The sequence below is a fragment of the Pelophylax lessonae genome (genome assembly GCF_965119305.1).
Source record: "Pelophylax lessonae genome assembly, chromosome: 4".
NCBI classification, from domain to species: Eukaryota; Metazoa; Chordata; class Amphibia; order Anura; family Ranidae; genus Pelophylax; species Pelophylax lessonae.
The window spans coordinates 272,085,293-272,110,926 of NC_138771.1; the positions used below are offsets into that span (position 1 = coordinate 272,085,293).

At 41.8% G+C, this 25,634-nt stretch overlaps 1 protein-coding gene across 7 annotated transcripts in view; it reads right to left on the bottom strand.

Annotated features, from left to right (window-relative positions):
* The window catches only part of SRGAP1 (SLIT-ROBO Rho GTPase activating protein 1), a 297,632-nt gene extending 272,261 nt beyond the window's left edge, over nucleotides 1–25,371 (bottom strand). For 3 of the 7 annotated variants that reach the window (XM_082254988.1, XM_082254990.1, XM_082254989.1), the window contains exon 1: nucleotides 25,214–25,370. In XM_082254988.1, the coding sequence (XP_082111114.1) occupies nucleotides 25,214–25,280 (67 nt within the window). In that variant the 5' untranslated portion in view covers nucleotides 25,281–25,370. Of the gene's footprint in view, nucleotides 1–25,213 lie in introns of all 7 variants that reach the window. The other 4 variants (XM_082254987.1, XM_082254986.1, XM_082254992.1 and 1 more) reach the window with 2 other exon arrangements.
* Between the last annotated feature and the right edge of the window lie 263 nt (nucleotides 25,372–25,634).

The following is a 25,634-nucleotide window of genomic DNA, read 5'->3' on the forward strand; positions in this document are numbered from 1 at the left end:
AGTCTTCTGCATTGTAAACTTTACTACAAAAGCAGCACACTTTACCATGTAGTGGATTGCTATTGCCACAATACAAACACATAGGTCTCTATAGGGGATGAGGACTCTCTCTTCCTCCTCTTGCAGACCTGCCCTAAAGCCTCGTACACACGCAACAATTATCGGCCGACCGATCGTCCGACTTTTGTCCAAGTTGTGTTTTGTTGGTTGGAATGTGCCTAGACTGCACACGAATTGTCTTGGCCAACAAAATTCTACTTCAGAAGTGATGTCATGTTTTGGGTTTGTTTTCTTTGTGTTTTTTCTTCTCTGAGCATGCCCAGTCTTGCTCATCAGATTTTTCCCTGTCTAAATCTGTACTGACTGTACGAAAATCGGCCGTTGTGTTGACTGCCAATGAAAATTTTATAGTCTGCACACCAGATTTTTTTCGGCCGAAAAGTCGGAGTTGGTTGTCGGAAGCATCATACTAACAAGCCGAAAATCGGCAGATCGGACGTTGGCCGAAAATTCCCTGCCAATTTTCGACGCGTGTGTACGGGGCTTAACTTTCTTGCCCCATACCCTTGATAACGAAACGCCATCCAATGGTAGAAGCTACCATCCACATAGACAAGCAATCACTTCTACTACTCCATCTCCACTTAAGCCTATACTAGGAGATCCCAACTTCCCACCAGGGATTGAGAATTCTAATTTTAAATGCTTGCATTTTACCCATAAATGGATGTTAAAGGACTCTTACCCTCTCAGGATGGTGCACTCGAGAACCAATTAGAATCTTGGTGGGTCCTGCAATGCACTCTTGGCGAGTTCTTCAGCTGCGCCGTTTTTTGTTTTTTTTTTAATCTGTACCGTGCATGGAAGCTTTGCAGCATTCTCGAACACTGTTCAAAGCTGTCTGTGATGCCCACGAGCCTGCGCAACACACCCTTTTAATATAGAAGAAGTTGTTTTTTTTTTTTTATAAACCCCCTCTAGATACCTATAATCATCTGTATTTAACAATATGGGAGAAGGCCTCATCCACCACTTTTACATCTGACCAAAAAAATAAACTCCTAGCTCTTGCACAGATTCTCCAAAGCAAATTAATTTTAAAAGGGGGGATATACAGTACAAATTTAAGTGACTGGTACAGAGTGACCTCTCTACTGGACAAATTTAATAACCAAGTCTTGGACACCTGCTGGTACAGGTTACATGTATTCTGGGAGTGTTAACCTGTTCAACCAATTTGAACAAGGTCAACGTGCAATTTTCCAATTCTCATCCAATGACGTGAAGAATAACCCAGTAGTGTGCCTACTAAATTTGACTGATCTCCCCATCACAAAATACAAAAACTCTGTTACTAAACATCTTCTCAACATTGCTAGAGCTTGTAAAGCAGCTATGTGGAAATCACACATTCCTCCCTGATACTCCTCTGGTTTGAGGTCAGGGAACTCAGGGACATGCCTCTCTCAAAAATATACAGGAAAAAAATCAGAGCTACCTGGTTTTCCTGGAATTTAATCATTACTACCCATTATTTCAAGCTTTGAACACCAATCTCCTGAAGAACAAATTTGACATTCTGTGGACCATGACTAGATGGGCATGGAGGCCCGAGTGATTTGTGGGTGTGTGTATACAGACTCAACCTCTTAGGCTTCATGTACACTGACAGCTCCTAAGCTTGAGTTTAGTAGCTTTTTCAGTTTTTTTTGCCAAAGCTCCATAAAAGCCTGTGTGTCCATGTACACATAGGCTTATAGCAGAGTTTAGGAGCAGACATGTTTAGGTAAGGTGAAACCCCCCTCTCCTAAACGTGGAAGAATCGCGTTCAGGATAGGAACCTTTTGACAACCGTGGGAAAAACGCAGTTTGCATTTTTTGCTGCGTTTTCCAACGGCCGCGGTCAGAGTAGGCTAGTGTACATGTAGACTTACTCCTCCCACACCCCTCCCTTCTCCACTGTTACGTCTGACCCATCCCATGTTCCTCATTTCTATAGTACAGTGCTATATCTTCCAGAATATATGTACCATTAAGGAATCTTAGATTTTCAAATATTTTTGTCACCGATTTAGATTTTATCTTTGAGATACTTACTCTGCATCCCATAGCAGCATTACCATATGCTTAGGCTGCATTCACACATGAGCGTAGCGATTTACTGTTTGTTTGTTTTTTAGAGTTTTTAAACATTTTTAGACGCGTATTAAGAGCCGGTTCACACTGGGGCGACTTGTCTGGGTCGCCTGCCATAGATTAGCACAGGACCCGTTCTAATAGGAGCGACACAAGTCGCTTCTACTTAGAAAAAGGGTCCTGAGCTACTTTGGGGCGACCTGGAGACCTGCATTGACTTCAATGATATGAAGTCCGTGCATGCTGCTCCGAGGTCGCGGCGCAAGCTGCGCACCGCGACTTCACAGGTCGCCCGGCAAAGTCGGGTCGCGCCTATGTGAAATGTTAAAGGGTTTTACAGCTTCAGGCATTTTTGTTTAGCCAACAAAAAGCACTAGGGGAAGAGGGGGGGGGGATGTAGGGGTGGAGAACTGCTGTTTGAGAAGAAAATGAGCGACAAAAAACAAACACACGTAAAACGCTCAAGCCACGCATTTCTATTAATGCTGAGATTGGATATATATATGATTATTTGGATATACATATTTGTCACATTTAGGCCCCTTTCACACTTGTGCGACTTGTCATTTGGGACTGCAAAATCGCATGACAAGTCATTCATTATTTCCAAGGAGTACCATTCATATCTGTGCGACTTCAAAGTAGTCCCTGTACTACTTTGGCATGATTTTGAAGCGTTTTAAGGCCAAAGACATTCAAGTCCAGTCAAAGTAGCGGTAAAATGTGTTTCTGGTGTATATATGTTTTTTCACTTGGTGATGAGCAGCAGCGGTAGTATTATTTAAACTTGCACTTATTATCATTATTTTGGTTGCCTTAAGCGCAGGGTGGACTTTTTAAAGTTATTTATCACACCAGTGTTAATTTTGGCAGCAAATTTCAAATTAGTTTTAGTCTTAGTCTTAGGACTTAAATGGCATTTTAGTTTTAGTCCCATTTTAGTCTTCTGCAAGTGTTTTAGTTTTAGTCGTATTTAGTCGACTAAAACTCCAGTATATTTTAGTCGACTAAAACGCCCTACATTTTAGTCGACTAAAACGCCCTACATTTTAGTCGACTAAAACTCATTTTAGTCATCTATAATCAAATGGGTGTAGTTCAATTGTAATTTGTAATGCATTATTTAAGCATTTCTCTACAATTTCCAAACTCATTATATATTACTGCTGGTCCTGGAGTGAAAAATCTAATATGTTATTATTTATGCTTTGAGCATGCACCAGTGTTAATTTTTGGCAGCAAATTTCGATTTAGTTTTAGTTATAGTCTTTTGACTAAAATGCCATTTTAGTTTTAGTCGTATTTTAGTCTTAAGACTAAAATGCCATTTTAGTTTTAGTCTTATTTTAGTCATCTGAATTGTGTTAGTCGACTAAAACGTTTTAGTCGGTTTTAGTCGACGAAATTAACACTGAATCACACGCATTTCTATTAAAGTTTACGGGGCCAAAAATGCTTGTAATCTGCCAAAAAGGAGCTTGTGTATATTTCTGAGCGACATGAATTTCACTTCAGGCGACAGAATGCTCATATGTGAACAGGAACCATTGAAATGAATGGGATTTGACGTGTTGGGCGTTTTACAAGCAGAAAATCGCTCATCTGTTATAAACGAGGCCTTAAGGCGATGCTCAGGAGCTTTTAGTTACTACATTCTGTGGGGTTTCCTTTCTCTTTACATGAAAGAGTATATAAGTGATTACTTGCTGAATTCCTCAATGAACACAGTCCGTAACCTTTAATCTTATTGGTTATATGCCAAGTTGGCTTACATTCTGCAGGCAGCATCCTTACCAGAGGTAATGTACAGTCCTGCCCATATGGTAATATATGCGCACATGTAGGCTTTCATACGTCAATCATAAAGACACACAAAGACAATGCTTATAGCTCATGAAAATGAGCACCGTCCGCTCACTACAGAAACCAGGGCACAATTATTAAGTGTATCTTAACCCAAACACTCATGCTGTTGCATGTGTTCTTTAAATGTCATGAAGTTTCAATTTTTTTTTGTATGTCCTGCATTAAAATAAACCATACCATAAGGGTGTAACCACAGACACTATCTTTCCTAGGGTAACGACACATAGTACAGCTTCAGCATTGTCAACATTTCCTGTGCACCTCTAAGTTATATTAGTAGTAATCGTGCCAACGCACAGTGAGCTGGCCCATTCTGCCGTAGTTACCACAGTAAAAATGTGATGTTGATCTCCTGCTGGAGTGTGCACGCATCCACGGGAAGTTCAAACAAAGAGTCTACAGGATATGCACAGCATAGGAGAAGAAAACATGAACAAAGGGAAAACTGGATTTTTTTTTTTCCTAATAAAAAAAAAAAAAAAAAAGTTCATGACGATGCTATGCTTAAAGTAATTTACAAAACTTCTTTTAGGGAAACTTTGTTGTATTTTAAGAAAGCACAAAAAGGGACATCAATAAAATAAATTAGCAACAAGTTTAGTTATAAATCAGGCTGATTGTCAGTTACCAATGTCTATTTGACTGCTTTTATGTGTATTTCTGTCCCTGTGTCGGTAATCCTGGGCAGCCAAATGAGACAGACTTGATCAAGTTTGTGACAGGCTAAAGCCTCGTACACGATCAGATTATCGAACGATCTTTCGTACGTTTTTTATTGCATGCTAGTCTCATATGGAAAGTGAAGAGGTTATTTTCATACAAAGATTCCCGTACAACAGAATTCTACTTCTACAGAAGTGATGTCATGTGTTGAATTGTTTTGTATGTGTTCTTTCATTTCTGAGCATGCCTAGTCTTGCTCTTAAGATTTTTTTCGGATGAAAACTGTACTAATTAAGCGAAAAATCGGACGTTGTGTTGACGTAAGATAAAAATTTTATAGCCTGCACATCCAGTTTTTCTCATCCTAAAATTCGTAATCGGCTGTCGAAAGCACAGTACTAACAATCCGAAAATCGGCAGATCGTTCGTCGGACGAAATTTTACTTCCGATTTTCGTATCGTGTGTACGGGCCTTTGCCAATGGAAAGGAGAAAGATTTTTCACTCAAAAGAGATGCACAATAAAAAGTGATTGTAAATGATCACCATGTAAAAGAAAAAAAATATATACAGCATCTCACAAAAGTGAGTACACCCCTCACATTTTTGTAAATATTTTATTATATCTTTTCATGTGAAAACACTGAAGAAATAACACTTTGCTACAATGTAAATTAGTGAGTGTACAGCTTGTATAACAGTGTAAATTTGCATCAAATTGGTCTGCATGGCTGTTGTCCCAGAAGGAAGCCTCTTCTAAAGATGATGGACAAGAAAGCCCTCAAACAGTTTGCTGAAGACAAGCAGACTAAAGACATGGATTACTGGAACCATGTCCTGTGGTCTGATGAGTCCAAGATAAACGCATTTAGTTCAGATGGTGTCAAGCGTGTGTGGTGGCAACCAGGTGAGGAGAACAAAGACAAGTGTGTCTTGCCTACAGTCAAGAATGGTGGTGGGAGTGTCATTGTCTGGGACTGCATGAGTGCTGCCAGCACTGGGGAGCTACAGTTCATTGAGAGAACCATGAATGCCAACATGTACTGTGACATACTGAAGAAGAGCATGATCCCCTCCCTTTGGAGACTGGGCCACAGAACAGTATTCTAACATGATAATGACCCTAAGCACACCTCCAAGCGACCACTGCCTTTCTAAAGAAGCTGGGGGTAAAGGTGATAGACTGGCCAAGCATGCCTCCAGACCTAAACCCTATTGAGCATCTGTGGGGCATCCTCAAACAGAAGGTGGAGGAGCGCAAGGTCTCTAACATCCACCAGCTCCGTGATGTTGTCATGAAGGAGTGGAAGAGGACTCCAGTGGCAACCTGTGAAGCTCTGGTGAACTCCATGCCCAAGAGGGTTAAGGCAGTGTTGGAAAATAATGGTGGTCACACAAAATATTGACACTTTGGGCCCAATTTGGACATTTTCACTTCGGGGTGTACTCACTTTTGTTTCCAGCGGTTTAGACATAAATGGCTGTGTGTTGAGTAATTTTGAGGGGACAGCAAATTTACACTGTTATACAAGCTATACACTCACTACTTTACATTGTAGCAAAGTGTCATTTCTGCAGTGTTGTCACATAAAAAGATTTAATAAAATATTTACAAAAATGTGAGGGGTGTACTCACTTTTGTGAGATACTGTACGTGACACCAAGGAAAACCCCATTATAGCTCAGCAACTAATTTTAGGTAATTTTTTATTATACAAGCCAACTGATACATTTCCCAATACACAAATTGCAGTAGACATCATCTACTGCTGTGCAGTACTCAAACCACTGGAAACTATCAAGTGGCTTATGGAGACTTGTACCATCTCAATCTCCTCACACTTCTCTAGAGGAAAGGAATTCCTGTAAAATGACAGAACAAAAACATCAAACCACTAACATTTCACTCTTCTTCCATAGAAATACACAATCACAAATTCCTTCAGCTTTAGACATGTTAAACCCTTTCCTTTTATCAGTGGATAGGTCAGTTTACATTGATTACATGTGTCTTCAAAAATCACTTTTCACCTCAATGCCACATCTACACAATCAGGAGGGAGAGTCCCAGACGGCTGAGGGACTCGTGGACATCGCTGATGGGGCTCAGGTAAGTATTAGGGGGGCTACTGCACACAGAAGGCTTTTTATCTTAAAGCAAAGTATGCGTTAAGATAAAAAAACCTTCTCCCTTTACAACTCCTTTAACATTTTGCAGTGTAGGGGGAGGTCACTGCAAGGGTATATTTGATGTAATGTAAGGCCCCTTTCACACATGCGGACCAGTTTATTTTACATTCACTACCAGTGCAAAAACGGATAAAAAAATAAAAAACGGACTATTTGTGAGTTTACATCTGTTTTTCGTCAGATCCATTTTAAACAGAAGAAAAATAGAGCTTGGATCCGTGAAAAAACAGATGATGGATGCGGATGTAAACTGATGTAAATGGATGATCATCCATTTACACCCGTTTTTCCATAGAGATGCATTGATGTCCGTTTTTCATCCGTCAACAGATGGATGAAAAACTAACAAACGGACAGCATGTGTGAAAGGGGCCTAATTGAGGTAAAAAAAAAAAAACACACATTACAAATGTATTGGTCTGTTCCTGCTTCTTGGTGTCCAATCACAGGCTGGGGCAAGAAATAAATCTACCTGTGTTAGAGATAAAACTCAGATTGCAAGATTGGCTGTGCCGCGTGTTAGGGCTGTGTAAATCACAGGACTGGATGGGGAGGGGTAATAATGTCTGGCCGTTAATACAGTTTTCATACATGCATTATAAAAGGTGAGTTTAGCTGCATCCCTGGAGTTAGGGGGGCGCACGGAGCGGCGACCATGACCGCGCCGTGTTGCTAGCACATGGTGCAATCCCGATCCCGGTAAAGAGTCAATGACGAGACTCTTTACCCATGTGATCGGCTGTGTCCAATCACAGCCGGTCACATGTAAATGAGGAAGTGCCATTATTCGGCTCTCCTCGCCTCACACCGTCAGTGTGTGAGACGAGGAGAGCCAATCAGCGGCTCCTCCTCACAGGGGAGACAAATACAAGTAATCAGTGCCCTGATTACACAAAATGTAAAAAAAGTGCCAATTACTACCCAGCATCAGTGCCCACAATCAGTGCCCACAATCAGTGCCCATAGTGCTGCCAGTCAGTGCATGCTCATCTAGACACCGACTGGCAGCACTATGGGCACTGATGATGCTGTCCATCAGTGCCACCCGTCAGTGCCGCCTCCCAGTGCCCATCAGTGCCACCTCTCAATGCTCATAAGTGCCTCCTCTGTACCCATCAGTGCCCATAAGTGCCACCTAATTAGTGCCCATAAGTGCCACCTCATCAGTGCCGCCTCATCAGTGAAGGAGAAAAATGTATTTTCAAAATTTACTCACAGAAAATAGGAAAAAAACTTTTTTTCAAAATTTTCTGTCTTTTTTGTAAGAAATAAAAAACCCAGAGGTGATTCAATACCACCAAAAGAAAGCTCTATTTGTGTGAACAAAATGATAAAAATTTCATATGGGTACAGTGTAACATGACCGCACAATTGTCATTCAAAGTGTGAGAGCGCTGAAAGCTGAAAATTGGCCTGGGCAGGAAGGGGGTGAAAGTGCACTGTAGGCAAATGGTTAAAGTGTGTTACTATTGTAACTCATCCCTGCTACCAGCCAGCAGGAATGAGTCAGTCATTGGTTGTGAAAGTGTTACTAAACCCAAGAACCTGAATTCACTATATCTGATCTCCCACAGTACACAAAACATGGGAATGCAATTTTAGTAAATATAAACTGCTAAGTACCTTTTTTTTTATCAGCAGTATATAGCAGTCTTGTGACTTCTATCAGTGTCTGGGTAAAGAGGAAGTAAACTTTGCATTTTTAATCGCTTTTTTCATGCTATATAATATGGCAGAGTATTTACAATCATTGCCCAGTGTAACGGATGTAAAAACACTTGTTACTGTTTTTTTTAATCTCTTTTAAATAATGCTTCTTCTGGGAATCGGCAGCACCATCTTAGGAATTGTTTGGGGAGTCCCCTGTGAACGTCATTTCTGCCCTTCCTTTGGGTCTCTCGCCGTAATCACGCGCATGCGCAATTGTATGCTTACCAAGGAAGCTGGGAATGATCATTCCCAGCGGGAGTCGGGCCAGCGGAGGAGCAGCGGCGATTGCCGCTGCTCTGCCCCGATCGTCGGGGATCGAGTCTGGAGATCCGCCCGCTGTGTGTAAACAGAGCAGGCGGATCTCCATAGTGACAGGGACTGACAGATCGGAGTGTTCAGCATAGCTGAACATGCGATCTGTCCTTCTGTCACACAGTCACCTCCCCCCCCACACGTCAGTAAGCACCAGGCATACATTAACCCCTCCCTCTCCAATAAAATTAATATATATATATATGCATATATATAGCACTGATTACTGTAGAAATGTCACTGGTACCCCCAAAAGTGTCAAAAATGTCAGTCAAGGGTCCGATCTGTCCGCCGCAATGTCGCAGTCCCGCAAAAAAAAAAAAAAAAAAAAAAAAACGCAGATCACCGCCATTACGCGTTAAAAAAAAACCACCAAAAATGACAGAAATCTTTCCCTTAGTTAGTAAACGCAATAACTTTTGCGCAAACCAATCAAAATACGCTTATTGTGATTTTTTTTACTAAACATAGGTAGCAGAAAACAAATTGGCCAAAAATTTATTTTTGGGGGGAATTTCATATAAAAAAAATTTGAAAAATATTGTTATTTTTTCAAAATAAATGCTCTTTTTTTGTTTATAGCGCAAAAAGTAAAAATCGCACAGGTGATCAAATACCACCAAAAGAAAGCTCTATTTGTGGGAAAAAAAGGACGTAAATTTCGTTTGGGTATGGCGTCGCACGACCGCGCAATTGTCAGTTAAAGTCGCACAGCGCCGAATCGCAAAAAGTGGCCTGGACGGAAGACAGCAAAATCCTCCGGTGGTAAAATGGTTAAGAAGCAAGCACCCGGCAGCGTCCTACCAACCATGAGTCATCCCCTACTGTCAATGGGGAAAAATAAAAATAAATGCGTGCACCACCCCAAATTCATATCAGGCCATACGGGTCTCTGGTATGGATTCTGAAGGAGACCACACAGCAAAAAAAACAAATTGTGGGGTTCCCCCCAAAATCCACACCAGACCGATTTTAAAAAGGGAACCCCATGCCCATTACAAAAAAGAAAAAAAAATGGCTTAGGATCCATTCCCCCCCCCCACCCCCCATACCAGACTCTTATCCAAGCATGCTCTTTTGATTACATTATGGTATCAGCAAGGAATCCCCCACTAACAGGGATGACTCCTCGTTGTTAGGATGCCGTCCCTGGTTGCTAGGACAACAACGGGTATGTGTCCCGAACAACCAGCACAAATTGCATGTAGATGCACTTTCAGTGCCGCTGATAAGGCAGTACAACTGGTCCTGTTGTACTGGGCCCAGGCCCCATCAGCTAAACAAGGGGGCCCGAGGAAGCTTTATTGTTCATTTCTGCCTAAAAGAATAAATTGATTTTACTAGACCACATTCTCCACTCCTACATGCTTACCAGGACTTCTGCAGGAGCCCCAGGCCCCATCAGGAAGGCTGTACAGGGCCCCATGATATATAAACAGCAGCCCTGTGCACTTCAGTTGAAGTCTATGGACCAAACTGCTTCACACCAAAGTAGTAAAAGACCCTTCCCCAAACTCGTAGCCCAGCTACGCTGCACTGATGTGAACAGGCACCACCGGAAGCAATGTTATTTCCAATGTCATACCATTCAGTGCAACCCAAGTCATATCTGAAATTGCAAAACTTCCTTGTAGAATGCAATCAAAATTTTAAAATGGGTGTGTTTATGGTCAAAAAAAAAAAAAACACTGAGCGTGCAAAAAGAAATAAAAAGGAGACATACCTTTCTAGTTGTAAAAGTAAATAACTATATTTTACTGGGTGTGATACTAAAACAACCTAGCAATAATTTTGTGGCATGCAGGATGCAGATCAGTCTGACTCAAATCTGCTACCGAATGCACACCTACAGAGCCTTGTCATGTTACAACCAAAAACAAATGTATTTTATTGGGATTTTATGTGATAGACCAACACAAAGTGGCACATAATTGTGAAGTGAAAGGAAAATGATTTTTAAAGTTTTTAACAAATAAATATGTGAAAAAAAGTGTGCAGTGCATTTGTATTCAGCCCCCTTCACTCTGATACCCCTAACTAAAATCTGGTGGAACCAATTGCCTTCAGAAGTCACCTATATAGTATATAGAGTCCACCTGTGTGTAATTTAATCCCAGTAAAAATACAGCTGTTCTGTGAAGCCCCCAGAGGTTTGTTTGAGAACCTTAGTGAACAAACAGCATCATGAAGGCCAAGGAACACATCAGACAGGTCAGGGATAAAGTTGTGGAGAAGTTTAAAGCAGGAATAGGTTATATATATAAAAAAAAAAAAAAAAAACAAACAGGACTTCCGCAAGCTTTGAACATCTCACAGGGCACTATTCAATCCATCATCCAAACATGGTAAGATTACGGCACAACTGCAAACCTACCAAGAAATGGCCGTCCACCCAAACTGACAGGCTGGGCAAGAAAACCATTAATAAGAGAAGCAGCCAAGAGGCCCATGGTAACTGTGGAGGAGCTGCAGGAGATCCACAGCTCAGGTGGGAGAATCTGTCCTCCGGACAACTATTAGTCATACACTCCACAAAATTTGGCCTTTATGGAAGAATGGTAAGAAGAAAGCCATAAGAAGTCCAGTTTGCGAGAAGCCGTGTGGGGGACACAGTAAACATGTGGAAGAAAGTGCTCTGGTTAGAGGAGACCAAAATGGAACTTTTTAGCCTAAAAGCAAAATGCTTTGTGTGGCGGAAAATTAACGCTGCGCATCACCCTGAACCCACCATCCCCACTGTGAAATGTGGTGGTGGCAGCATCATGTTGTGGTGATGCTTTATTTCATCAGGGACAGGGATGCTGGTCAGAGTTGAGGGGGAAGATGGATGGAGCCAAATAGAGGCAATCTTAGATGAAAACCTGTTCGAGTCTGTAAAAGACTTGAGACTGGGGTGGAGGTTCATCTTCCAGCAGGACGACCCTAAACATACAGCAAAAGCTACAATGGAATGGTTTAGATCAAAGCAAATTAATATTCATGTGTTAGAATGGCCCAGTCAAAGTCCAGACCTAAATCCAATTGAGAATCTGTTGCCAGACGTGAAAATTGCTGTTCACAGACAATCTCCATCCAATCTGACAGAGCTGGAGCTCTTTTACAAAGAAGAATGGGCAAAAATTTCACTCCAGATGTGCAAAACTGGTAAAGAAATACCCAAAAAGACTTGCAGCTGTAATTGCAACAAAATGTGGTTCTACAAAGGATTCACTCAGGGGGCTGAATACAAATGCATGCCACACTTTTCACATATTTGTAAACATTTTGGAAAACCATTTATCATTTTCCTTCCACTTCACAATTATGTGCCACTTTGTGTTGGTCTATCACATAAAATCCCAATAAAATACATTTACATTTTTTGGCTGCAACATGACAAAAATGTGGAGATTTTAATTGGTGTGAATACTTTTTCAAGGCACTGTATCTGAATTGGGATACTTACAACCGACTTCTTGCAGGTAACAGCTCCATTTCTGCTCCTCCTGTGAATCAGTGCCAGGTATGGAGACAATAAAACAAACCCAACAAACTTGCTCATCTGATATTTCCATTAAAAGGCAGATGAGCAAACTAAATCAACCATCCTGTGATCCTCACTGTCCCCACCTAACACTCACATATAGTGTATATATAGAGCATAAGGGAAGGATATAGCATACATAGGAAGTTAGAAGAATTGAGAAAAGGGATACTAAAAAGTAGAAAGGGATAATTGGAGGGAGCCTGTTAAGGTTATCAGAAGTTAGAGGCAAGAATATGCCAGGCAACAATGCTTGAGATGTTTTTTGACCAATGCACAAAGATTATCTCGGTCTTCACCATTACTTAAACCAGTGGTCTCCAAACTGTGGCCCTTTGCATACCTTGCCCTTGCGGTATTATTGCTCCCACTGATACGAGACACTATTCTGCCAACTGACACAAACAATGAAACACCATTTCTGCCACGCCATGACACCAATAACAGGCACTATTCTTACACTAATACCGAATGTGGCAGTGTTTACTCCCACTGATACAAGGAAAATTTCCACTTCTTCTGCCCACAGTCTGGCCCCACTAAAGTATGGAGGACAGTAAACTGGCCCTTTGATAAGAAAGTTTAGAGACCCCCAACTTAAACTAATACAGTATTCTGCACAGAAATTTAGAATATTTTGGGAAAGAAAGAAAAAGAAAAAGAAAGAAAGAAAAAGAAAAAGAAAGAAAGAAAAAGAAAAAGAAAGAAAGAAAAAGAAAAAGAAAGAAAGAAAAAGAAAAAGAAAGAAAGAAAAAGAAAAAGAAAGAAAGAAAAAGAAAGAAAGAAAGAAAAAGAAAGAAAGAAAGAAAGAAAGAAAGAAAAAGAAAGAAAGAAAGAGAAAAAGAAAGAAAGAAAAAGAAAGAAAGAAAAAGAAAGAAAGAAAAAGAAAGAGAAAAAGAAAGAGAAAAAGAAAGAAAAAGAAAGGGGATTTATTACCAGCTTGAGCCTGGAAAGTGCAGAACCCAGGGACCAATGCCAATACACAGCGAGTAGATATCTGGAGTCTTTTCCATTGTTTTCAGATGGAGGGACTCATACAGTATCTGACAAAAGTGAGTACACCCCTCACATTTTTGTAAATATTTACTATATTTTTTTATGTGACGATGAAGAAATGACACTTTGCTACAATGCGAAGTAGTTAGTGTACAGCTTGTATAACAGTGTAAATTTGCTGTCCCCTCAAAATAACTCAACATGGTGGCCAACTACAAGAAACGTCTGACCTCTAAATGCCAACAAGGGTTTTGCCACCAAGTAATAAGTCATGTTTTGCGAAGGGGGTCAAATCCTTATTTCACTTTTTTGAAATGCGATTTTTCTGGATTTTTTTGTCAATTGTTTCTCACTGTTAAAATAAACCTACCATTAAAATGATAGACTGATCATTTCTTTGTCAGTGGGCAAATGTACAAAATCAACATGGGAACAAATACTTTTTCCCCCCCCTCACTGTACATGTGGGAATAATATCTACATCCAACAGTGTAAATAATGGACACATGCCTGGTTAAATCTACTTGTCCTGCTCAGCCAAACAACTCCATCATTCATTTGGTAATAGGGTGTTCATCACATGACATCTGCTAAATCCTAACATGACACAACTGAAATATAAATGGGTGCTCCAAAAGCATACATTTTCTTAAAATGAAATGCGCTTTCCATAAAAGCATTGGGAATGTTCATGAAGTTGCAACCACACAGCATAGCCTGTGTTTGGTTTTACTAGGAGAGTTGCATAAGACATGAATGCGATCACAGTAGACAGGTGAGAGTAAAAATCACTCATTGCATGTGATCTTCGTGGGCAACAGTGCCATTTCCAACATTTACATCTGGCAATTAGACATTTGGACATCCAGATTCAATTAATGCCGAGTTCTAGGCAAGTTTTTTTGTTTTGCAGAGCTTAATTTTAAGTATACATATTCAATACTTGGCTGATCCCTGTGGAAACGGAGAATCACTGTAGTAGCTGTCGTCCAGGGCCTTTGTCAAGCAGCTGCCCAGGTCCATAATGAACACGGAGGTCGCTTGCTTTGCGTTGCATTGAACACGCCCTGCAGTTGGGCACGCCTTGCATTTTTCTAAAAAAATATAAAGCACTTTCTGAGTGGACGAGGTAAAGGCCGCAGGGACATCACAATCTCCAGCTCATCCTGTTAGAGAATGCCTTGTATTCACTGAAAAAATAAATACCAAGCATTTTGTGAACAGCCCTCATGCCAAATATGCAACCCTCTGTTATTTTGTAGCAGAGCAGCTGCTCGGCACAGGACTTAGAAGATGGCTAGGACCACTGTTATAGCTGAGGCTACTACAGCAATTCACTGCTTCCAAAGTAATTGGCCACATATAGAATATGCACACTTTAATTTGTCTAAGCTAGACTAACTGTGCAAAAAAATGACCTGGAATTCACCTTAAAAAAAAAAAAAAAAAAAAAGTACTACTTTAGAAGTGAAGCATGTATAAAAACACCCCACAATGTGCATTCCAAGACCAACAACTAAAAAAAAAAAAAAAAAAACCTTTTAAAAACGTCTGTTATATCATGTATGATGTATATTTTTCACCCTACTTATGTATATTTATTGGACATATGGTCTGTGATCATGTAACCAATAAATATAGCCAAGCAAATTTAAAGGTAAATCTATACAAACAAGCCCCTGATATACCTTTACATCCTAAAAGAAACAGACAGCCAACTGGCCTAGTGTCAGGTCCTGATTGATTTTTACGGATTCCATAGAAACACCACCTGCATTAGGATAAAAGATGACAATGCAACAGGAATACCTAATGGCAGCACACCGGCATCTCTCACCAAGAACAATGGGCAGCCAAGAGATTAGCCTAGATTTTCACTGCTTGAACGTCCTTGGTATCTCTTAGGAGTTGTTGCCACGCTGCCCAACCTTTAAAACTCCCCCGGTTTGAACAAAAAATAAAAATTATGCAATACATCAAAAGTGAGATGTCTCCATTCCTAATTACAATACAAAGGTCATAGGACTTTGCATGAGGCAATTCACAAGGTAAACATAATAGTACATTTATTGCGTAATAGCAAAGACAAATTTGATGGTACAGTCAAAGGACAGACATATAAAGAATAAATAATAAACAATGAGCTGATCCAGTTTAGATGCAGAGGCAATAGCTGGGGGTGTACACATGCCTTGGTGACTACTAAAGTTACACCACCATCACCTAGAAAAGTGGTGGCTACCCTTGGCACCCCAGAGGTTTTGGAACTACATTTCCCATGATGCTAAACTACACTGCAGAGTGCATTAGCATCATGGGAAACGTAGTTCCAAAACATCTGGGGTGCCAAGGTTCGCCATCACTGACCTAGAACTATGATTTACAGCCTTCTGGTGTACACTGGAGATTAGAGCAAAAAAGCACCAAAATGGATGATTTCCAGCTCAGCACAGACAGTATAACTGTAGAAGAAAAACAAACAGAACACTGCAATCCTGCCTCACCTCTTCTGTAGCAGGTTCACGATGTCTGCTCTCCATATTGTATGTGTTTGTGTGTAAAAAATAAATTAAAAAAGTGATGTAATGTTTTTACTCCCTTACGGATCAGGCAACCTGCTCCGAGTACATCAAAACCTTCTAGCGAACTATACATCGCTGTGTAATATGACTGATCACGTGATAAAATAACAACAGGGAGAAAAGTTCCTCCAAATTCACACGGCAATTACAAAAGAATACTTTTTGATTTACTAGACTGTATGTAGCGATTTAGGCTTGTTGTGGACATACAACAACTTTGTGGACTGAGCGTTGCCAGCCTTACCTAGGTTTTTTTTTTTTTGTTTTTTTTTTTTTGTTTTTTTTTGTTTTTTTTTTAACTACTCAACATTAAGAGCCGGTTCCCACTACTCCGACTCAAAGTCGCCCCGACTTTGAAGTCGCCCGTGCAGCACGACTTCATCGCGGCTTGCAAACGACTTCTCATAATAGAAGTCAATGCAAGTCGCTCCGACTTCGCCCAAAAGTATTACAGGAACCTTTTTCAACTTGAGTCGCTCTGATTAGAACGGTTCCATTGCACAGCATGGAGAGCTACTGGTCAGGCGACCAAGTCACCTGACAAGTCGGAGTAGTGTGAACCGGCTCGAAGGATAATCATTATGCAGTCCAAGATAAACAAGGAGGGCTCTTTGAAATAACACAGGAAGAGTACACAGGACACATCAAAAGCCCCGTACACTTGGAGACATCACCCGGTTTAGAAAAAAAAAAACACCGACATTTGGCCGTGTGTATGGCACCCTGTCCACCAGAAGCCGGCCATTGTCAAATGAGCATGCTCGAAAACCAGTGACTGACTGATTCCTGATCAGCGCTCTCAAACAATGGCAGAGAGTGTGATCCGAGTTTTCTGGTGGGGGGGGGGGGGGGAGCCATCCCCCCGTCAGAACACAACAGCTCAGCGGGGGAGATTACTGTACTAACTTCAAAAAGTTAGAGCTGCCCAGCGGGTTGAATGAAAAAAAAAAAAAAAGCATAGTACCAGGCTTAAAATGTCTGACAAGAGCTAGTTTTGTTTGCAAATAACTGATATAACAAAACGCTTCCAGTGGTATATTACACAGACTGAAAGGAAAAATAGGAGAAAATCATACTAAGGCCGGCCATACATGGGTCGAATTCTGAAAAAAATGTATTTCAAAAATCGTAACTTAGAGTTTTTGTTCAAATTTTATACCATTAGTGGGCCGCAGTAATGGCTGATATTGGTGTAGCCATCGAATTTGAGTGATCAGGCTTGTTGGAAATGTTTTGAAAAACAAATACATTTCTAATCAGTGATGGGAGAATCGTGAGTGAAATATTAAATCGAAAAAGAAATGTACATCACATGAGCTGTGAACTGAAGAGAGAAGAGGATTCCTAGCCACAAACATTTTTGTAACAACAGGAGGTGAAATTGTAGGCCTGGTTAGTTGAATTTCCAAATCAATGGTGGCACCATCGGATCAAAAAACGAAAGTTCTGATTTTCAAAAGAAAATGTATTTGGAATTCGACCCAGGAATCCACACTGCTGGCTGCTGTATTCTGACAACTGGTCCCCACATCTGTCAAAATACCCAAACACTGGCTGCAGCCTTCAAATATAAGATTGCTGGATGGCAGATGGGAGGGTGCCACCTGGGCCACCCACAGGTTGAATTTTAGCTGGATCATGAAGATTTGGCTAAAATTCGAGCCGGGGATGATCAGCTTTAAGCCTGGTACATACACACTAGCAGTTCTTTTTTCGCTCAACTCAGCAAGACTGAATGAAAAAAAAAAAAAAACTGACAGCTCTGGAGGAGCCACTGTACTAACAATCCGATGTCAGTACAGCGATCTCGTCTGATCTGCTATTGTGTTCTGATGGGGACAGCCCCGCCGCCAGAACACTCCACTGTGAACGCTGATTGGCAGACCCTTTCCTGGCCTTGCCCCATCAACAGAAGGCGACTAAACGGCTGAAGTACACATGGGCCGAACGTTGGCCGGTTTCTATTGAACCAGCCAATGGCGCCCGACATTCAGCCCATGTGTACTAGGCTTTAGACAGGCATACTCTGTCATTAAGACATACATATGACTAAAAGCTGTATCTAAAAGGATCAAATTGCTCTTAATGACAAAGGCAACTCCCTTTTACCAGATGTAGAAGTAGTTAGGAATAAAAGTCAGTCATTGCAAACACCAATTATCTGGTCTGTAAATACAATAGAGCAGTGATGGCGAACCTTGGCACCCCCAGATGTTTTGAACTACATTTCCCATGATGCTCATGTACTCTGCAGTGTAGTTGATGCTAAACTACACTGCAGAGTGCATGAGCATCATGGGAAATGTAGTCCCAAAACATCTGGGGTGCCAAGGTTCACCATCACTGCAATAAAAGTAAGCTTGATTTGCATGGCTACAGAAAAAGCAAAAACTGGATAGGTTTTGCCACAAGACTAGAAGTTTAAGGCTGGGTTCAAACTTGCGCAATGCCACACATCGCATGTGATTTGCAACACATTGCTGTGCACATTACATACAATCATGTCTGAAATGCAAATTCAGCCACACAGTTTGTATGCCTGAATTCGCATCACATTCGGACCAAAATGGAGCAGGACCCTTTTTCTGGTTCACCAAGGAATTGGATGTCATGGGTGTTCAGATCCATGCGATCCGATTTCTGTCAGTTGGCATTGCATTCTGCGAAAGAATTTGGGGGCGTCATTAACTTTACATTGACACCCACAGCTGTTCATACAGAGCAGTGTGAACTGCCTGCGAGTCTGATGTGATGCGGAAACCTGCACAGAAATAGCTGTGGCTCCTGCATCGCATCAGTATAAACCCAGGCAAAAGCTGACATTTTTCCACGCACAGCTGCCGTATTCTGCCCTGAGCTGCTATTTGCGCTGTGAAGGTTAACAGCAGCCTCTACTACTGAGGAAGGCACGCCACCCGCACCCTTCTGCCCCCTCTGCCATTCACAAAACTCTGTTGTATCAATAATAATAATAATTAAAACTCAGTGAAAAAGTTGGGGGGGGGGGGGGGTAATACCAAAACAGTAATAATCATCTCTAGTTACATCAAAAGAAAGTACATTCTAAGGACATAAAACCGGTACCAACCAGTTTGCTGGTAATGCCTCGACTTATAAAAAGTTAATAACTAGAAGTTTTACTTTTTCAGAACTTGTCACACTTTGATGATGGCAAATTCCAAACAGCGAAAGTACAAAGAACGGTTTTACGATCAGGGTCAAAGACAAACACTGACATCAATGGTTTAACACTTAACCTAGACACCCCTCAGACCACTTCAAACACATCTAAATGGAACCAACATCTGTCAAAAAAAAAAAAAAAAAAACACACGTTTTGGCATTCTCATGTTAGTAGTTATAATAAAATGTGTTAATACCATCCTTTGGATGGCAGAGCATGAACCAAGTATTTTGTCACAAATGCATTATCAACTTGAGTGTCAAAATGTAAACATCAGATGAACACACAACTTAAAGTCCCTGTACTTCAGCTAATTTCACATACACACTATGCAAATAAACATGTTTTTTTTTTTAAGCGCTTGATGACGCGCCTAGTGATAACGCGCATTAAACATTTTTTTCTACCAAAATGCTGCTTCTTCACACCGGTCTGGCAGTGGGGTTTTTTGCTTCTAAACACCTATGTGTGCATGGACACTTGGGTTAAAGGATAAGTTCACCTTTTGTAACATGTTACAAAAAAACAAACACACATCATTCATTCACAGTGTTCTGTGAATGGGAAAACTACAAGTACCAGCAGCCTTTGCAGCTGTCAGATTGTATTTCTTAATGAACTACCACGGCGCTGTTGAACGCTCATTAGTTCATGGAGTCTTCCTGTCACATTGTAACTGAGGTACAGGTAGACAGCTACACAGACAGTCTGCAGGACCGTGGTATTACACCCCGATGATCATGGGTGCAATGCTTTACAGGCTCCCAACAAATTAAAAATGCTTATTTTTTTACCTGCAAAAAAAAAAAAAAAAAATGTGCATTTATGCTTTTTCTTTGTAAAGGTGAACTTAGCCTTCAACATGCAAGGGCATTTAGAGGCAGAAAAAAAAAATTGCAGACACCCCTAGATTTAAAAAGGTGCATGAGGCCTTACCTGACTCCTGTATTGATCCAGCACTGCACATGACTGCATGTCTTCTTTCCCCACTTCTTGATGTCACAGGCTTTGCTGAGGAGCCATTGGCTACTGCTCCTGTCAGTCAAATCCAGTGGGCAGGAGAGTGGGGGGCGGGGCCATGCCACAATGTGTCTATTTTTTATTATTTATTTATTTCAGGTTCTTATATAGCGCTGTCAATTTACGCAGCGCTTTACATACACATTCACATCAGTCCCTGCCCTCAAGGAGCTTACAATCTAAAGGTCCCTAACTCACATTCATTCATACATACATACATAGTAGGGCCATTTTTTTTTATACAGGATCCAATTAACCTACCAGCATGTCTATGAACACGAATAGCCCGGCTCAGGAGTGAGCGCACGTGACCGCTCCTATAGCAGGCAGCTTATTAAAGGAGGCAGTCACAGAAGAGGATAAGCCAATATCGCTGGTGGGCGACCCCAGAAAAAAAAGGTTTGGGATAGCTCTGTGCAACACCATTACACAGAGCAGGGAAGTATAAATCTGTTTATCATTTTATTTGCCAAAAATAGACTTTACAATCATTTATATGATCTTAACCTCAGGACGCCGACCGCACACATATGTGGCCACTCAGCGGGTGGGCCTTAACGTCAAGTAGCCACATATATGCGGCCCTGCTAAAACAGCTTACTGTGCCAAGAGTGCACTCCCAGCATTGTAGCTATTTAGTCCTGGAAAGCTTGCGATGCATACTAGTGATCAACTAGTACACTAGCGGACAGCCAATCACAGCAGTCACAGGACCCGAATGCCAGCCTCCCCCCTCCGGGCTTTTAGAAACCCTAAAGGGCCAGGAGGCGGTCGGCGGGAAGGGGCCAATTGGGAGGCTATTTTTTTCCAATAACGTATTTCTTTAGGACACTGGAAAGGTAACAAAACAAACTGATAATAAGTGGCCTAACAGCCCATTCAGACTGGCGCGACAGGATTTTGTGGGGCGACCTGTGAAGTCGCGGTGCACAGAGTGCACCGCGACCTCGGCGCGACTTGCACGGACTTCATATAATTGAAGTCAATGCAAGTCGCCTCCAGGTCGCCCAAAGTAGTACAGGACCCTTTTTCTAAGTCGGAGCGACTTGTGTCGCTCCTATTAGAACGGGTCCTGTACTATTCAATGGCGAGCGACCGACCGCGACTTGGTCGCCTGACAAGTCGCGCTAGTGTGAATGGACCCTAAAACGGTGCCATTCAGACTTCCAGTCATTTTTCAACAGACTTCTTGAGAATGAAAACAAAAATCTAAAAGCTGGCCATACCGAAAGATTTTAGCAGGCTGAACAGAGTGCTCCATTTACGTTACACAGCGCAGATGGACGAATCTTCAGCTGCGGCTATCGTCACTTGACAGCCAGCTCTGCCAGCTGTCAAAATACCCAAACAGCAGCTGCATCTGATTGGATGAGCTGCTTTTCGGCCAATAATTTTCTGCCTGGCTTTAAAAATCAACAGATGTCATGTGAGAGGCAGCAGACAGGGCCACTCACTGAGCGAACATGGTCTGGCTCCCAGGCGAAATTTAAATAGCGGTCGGCCAGCTTTAGTGGATACCAGAAGTAAAATCTTTTTTTTTTTTCCTCCCATTACAAAAGCTTGTTTTCTGTATAGAAGGGCACTCGCTGTGCTAGGTGAACACAGGCAACACCTCTCCAGCATAACAAAGTACACTTGATTCAAACTTTGACCTTGTGCTAGTAGCCAGAAGCCATGAGTATATGCATATAGATATAATGGCTAAAAGTATGTGGATTAAAGTAAATGATTAATTCCCCTTGAGCAGAATAGCAACTGCAAAACTGGGGGTGTGAAATATCATCGGATACATGAGGCTGATTCACTGAGGCCACTCCTTAGAAAAAAAAAAAAAACTGTATAAAGCAAAAAAAAAAAAAAAAAAAAAGAAATCAAGCCTTTCCCATAATTATAATGTAGCTGAACACAGCAAGTTTGAAAAGTCATCCCCTTCATTTTGCATTACTGTTTTGTAAAGATAATGACTACATTTAAAAAGGCCAAATGATCTAATTGTTACTTATATTAAAAGCAATAACCGTCATTTCCATTTGCATGCGATTTTCCCCCTGTGTATAATCCAGGCCTAACTCACACAGAAGCAAAGAGCAGTCACAATGCTCAGGAAAAAAAATGCCATCAATGGAACAATATTTATGAACGACAAAAAAAAAACATGCAACGCTTTTCAGAAATGAATTGCGGCGCTTTAGCCAACTTGATGAGTCATTGGGCTCAATGAAGTGAAATCTAAACATATGCATGGTGTCTGCCGTGGTTATTCCCATGAAATGGCACTGCACTAGTCACAGAAATGCGGAATCCAGGGCAGGCGAGGAAATAATGGCACCGATCTGCATACTCCATTCATGTCAGCACTTGAAGGTACAACTAATCTGTGACAGTACCTCGCACTGACAGCCCATTGATGACTTTTCATCTCTCCTTTGTTCCTTTTTCATTTGACTTTGGAAAGTACAAAATAACACCTGGATGAAGAGCCCTTTAAGTCGCTGCTAAGTAAATCTATAAATAGCTTGTTGAAACAAAAGCCAACGGGGTTATTTTTACAGGAATATCTGCATGCACAGCTGCACCAGCCCTACATTACATGATTTATTCAAAAAGCTTTACAAAATATTAATATACAGGATTTACACAGCGACAACAGTTTACGCAGCACTTTAAATACCAACTAAATCATTTCAAAGAACAGAATGGAACCATGATGGTTACAGCAGCCTGGACTATGAATAAACACAATACCTGCTTAAAGTACATCGCAATCCAATCGCTAAAATCTCATAGGCTTTGACATGTTAAAGTTATTAAAAATTCCTTGTTGAATTGTTAAAATTCCTTTTCAAGCCTGAAGCCTTCATTAGAATAACACCTGGCGATCTAGTGATTAAAGCTCAGTGCTCAGGCACTTCCTGTTATATGGTGACAACGCTCTCTCCCTGTCCTCCTGTGTTGTCACTATGGGGTGGATTAACTAAAACTGGGGAGTGCAAAATCTGGTGCAGCTCTGCACGGTAGCCAATCAGCTTGTTCAATTCAAGCGATGACAGAAAAAAAAAAAAACGAACCACAACACCCCCCCCCAACAGACATGTTACATAGTTACATAGTAGGTGAGGTTGAATAAACACAATAGTCCATCCAGTTCAACCTGTGTAGGTGTGTGTGGCTGTAATCATCTCTCATGATGTTATACCCTCCGTAATCATCATATTATACCCTCCTGCTCTGTGCAATAGCACAAAGCACCCCCAATCCTCTTTTTTGGGGTCCCTAGCTAGCAATACTGGCTCCTCCCCCCCTGCCGAGTGCCCCCCAAAAGCAAGCCTCTTGCTATGGGGGCACTAGAACAGGCTGGCTTCCACGCCATACTCCTGTTAATGGACACTGACAGCGTAGCTCAGCTCCGCCCCTCTTCTTTCATTAGCTCACTGGCTGGGATTGACAGCATGTGTGAGCCAATAAGGAGAAAGGGGCCTGGGAGAGCCGCTGCTCTCACACACATCACAGGATCAAGATGGGCTCAATTAAGTATAGGGGGGGGGGCTTGGGGGAGCTGAACCCAGAATTATTTCACCTTCATGCATAGAATGCATGAAAGTAAGAAAAAAAAAAAAAAAAACACAACTTGTCTTAAAGCGGTAGTATCCCGCTTTTTGACACTTTTACCTACAGGTTAGCCTATAATAAGGCTTACCTGTAGGGACAATTAATATCTCCTAAACCGGCACGGTTTAGGAGATATTTGCAGTGCATGCAGCCGCTCACGCGAGCGGCGCATGCGCTCTGAAGGTCCGGGGGGACCTTCAGTTTTGCTTGCCGGGAGCTTGCCGGGAAATCACTCCCGCGCGCATGCGCGGGAGTGACGTTGGTGCGGCTCCGGCCAATCACAGCGCTGGAGCCGCCGAACCCGGAAGAGACGCCGAGGGATCATGGCAGCGCCCGCAGCGATGTCCGGGGGTCCGTGTCGGGGCTTCGTTCCAAGGTAAGTAATACATAATGAGCTCGTATATACTATATACTAGCTCATTATGCCTTTGTCTTGCATGTTTTTTTTTTTTGTTTCAATTTTTGGGTTTACAACCGCTTTAAGAACCACTTTAAGCATCGATAATAATAAGAAGCTGATTGGTTGCTATGCAGAGCTGCATGCAGATATAGATGTATTTGTTGCTCAGACTGCAGAATGAATGAAAGGAAACAAATCCCTCCATCCACACTAAAGGGTGCAGATGGGAAAGAAAAACCCTGGGGCGGTTTTGTTATGACAGCTGTCTCCATCATCAGTCAGAATACCCGAACAGTGACTGCATCTGACTGGATGAAGGTGCGGTTCAGCTGACAATTTTGCACTTGACAAAAGTTGATTGTTAAATTTATCAAACTGGGTTGTGCGGACAAGGGCACCCACAGCTCAAATTCCAACCATATTGAGCCCTGTATGGCAACCTACAGTCTACTGTTGTCACCATTAAGGCCTATTCCAACAATGTCTGTTGGGCAGCATTACCCAGAGAAACCAGAACACATAGACAATAGGACATTGTCTTATGTTCACGCCAGTCTACTGACACAAAGTAGGGCTGGATGCATTTAATGCAGCGCATTGCAAGGCTAGGCAGTACACCCAATCTTAACATGCTGCAGTGCATAAAGTCACTTTGTGACATTTCAATAAAGTTAATACAAAAAGTAAACAGTGTGATGCATTGTAACAACCCTTCATAGCGCACATTATACAGAACATAAAGAGCGCCCGCTGGTGTGAATGGGCCCTTAGGGGAAATGCCATGCAGCTATCACTACACTGCATGCATATAGACAGGAAGAGGCTGCAGGAGATCATCTGGATAGAGATGCAACAAAGGATGGAGGAAAGAGGGGAAACATAGGATTTTATTATTGAAATAACAATGGCAGTTGCTTGTGATAACAAACTGCCATTCATTTAGGCTTTACCGTATATAACAGCAAGCGAGTGAGCCCCACTTTTCGGGGTTCTGCCACACACCCACCTACCCCAGCGACTTACCTTTGACTTGGCCTTCATACTCCGCAATGATCTCTTTGTCCTTCTTGAACCTGTTGGGGGTAGACATGTTTTGTCCGTACTTTTCCAATCCACAAAGGTGATGAGCGCTGTGATTTTACAGCCTTGACTCTCAGCTTTGGCCAAGTTCCCCAGAAGAGATCCAGGGGGGGGAGGGGGTTCACTGGGATGAAGTCTGCTGGAAGACAAGGCTGGAGGTCAACAATGGGGCCATGACTGGGGTCCACAGCATAGGACTGGGTGGGGGCACCTGAAGGTGGGGGGAACAAAGCAAGGGGGGCTGAGCTATACCTGACAATCACAGGGAGAGATCACACATGGACTACATGAAATGTGACCTGAGGGGGGGATGGTGAAGTTCTAGGCAGGATCACACAAAGTAAAATGTGGGAGCTGTCCTCAG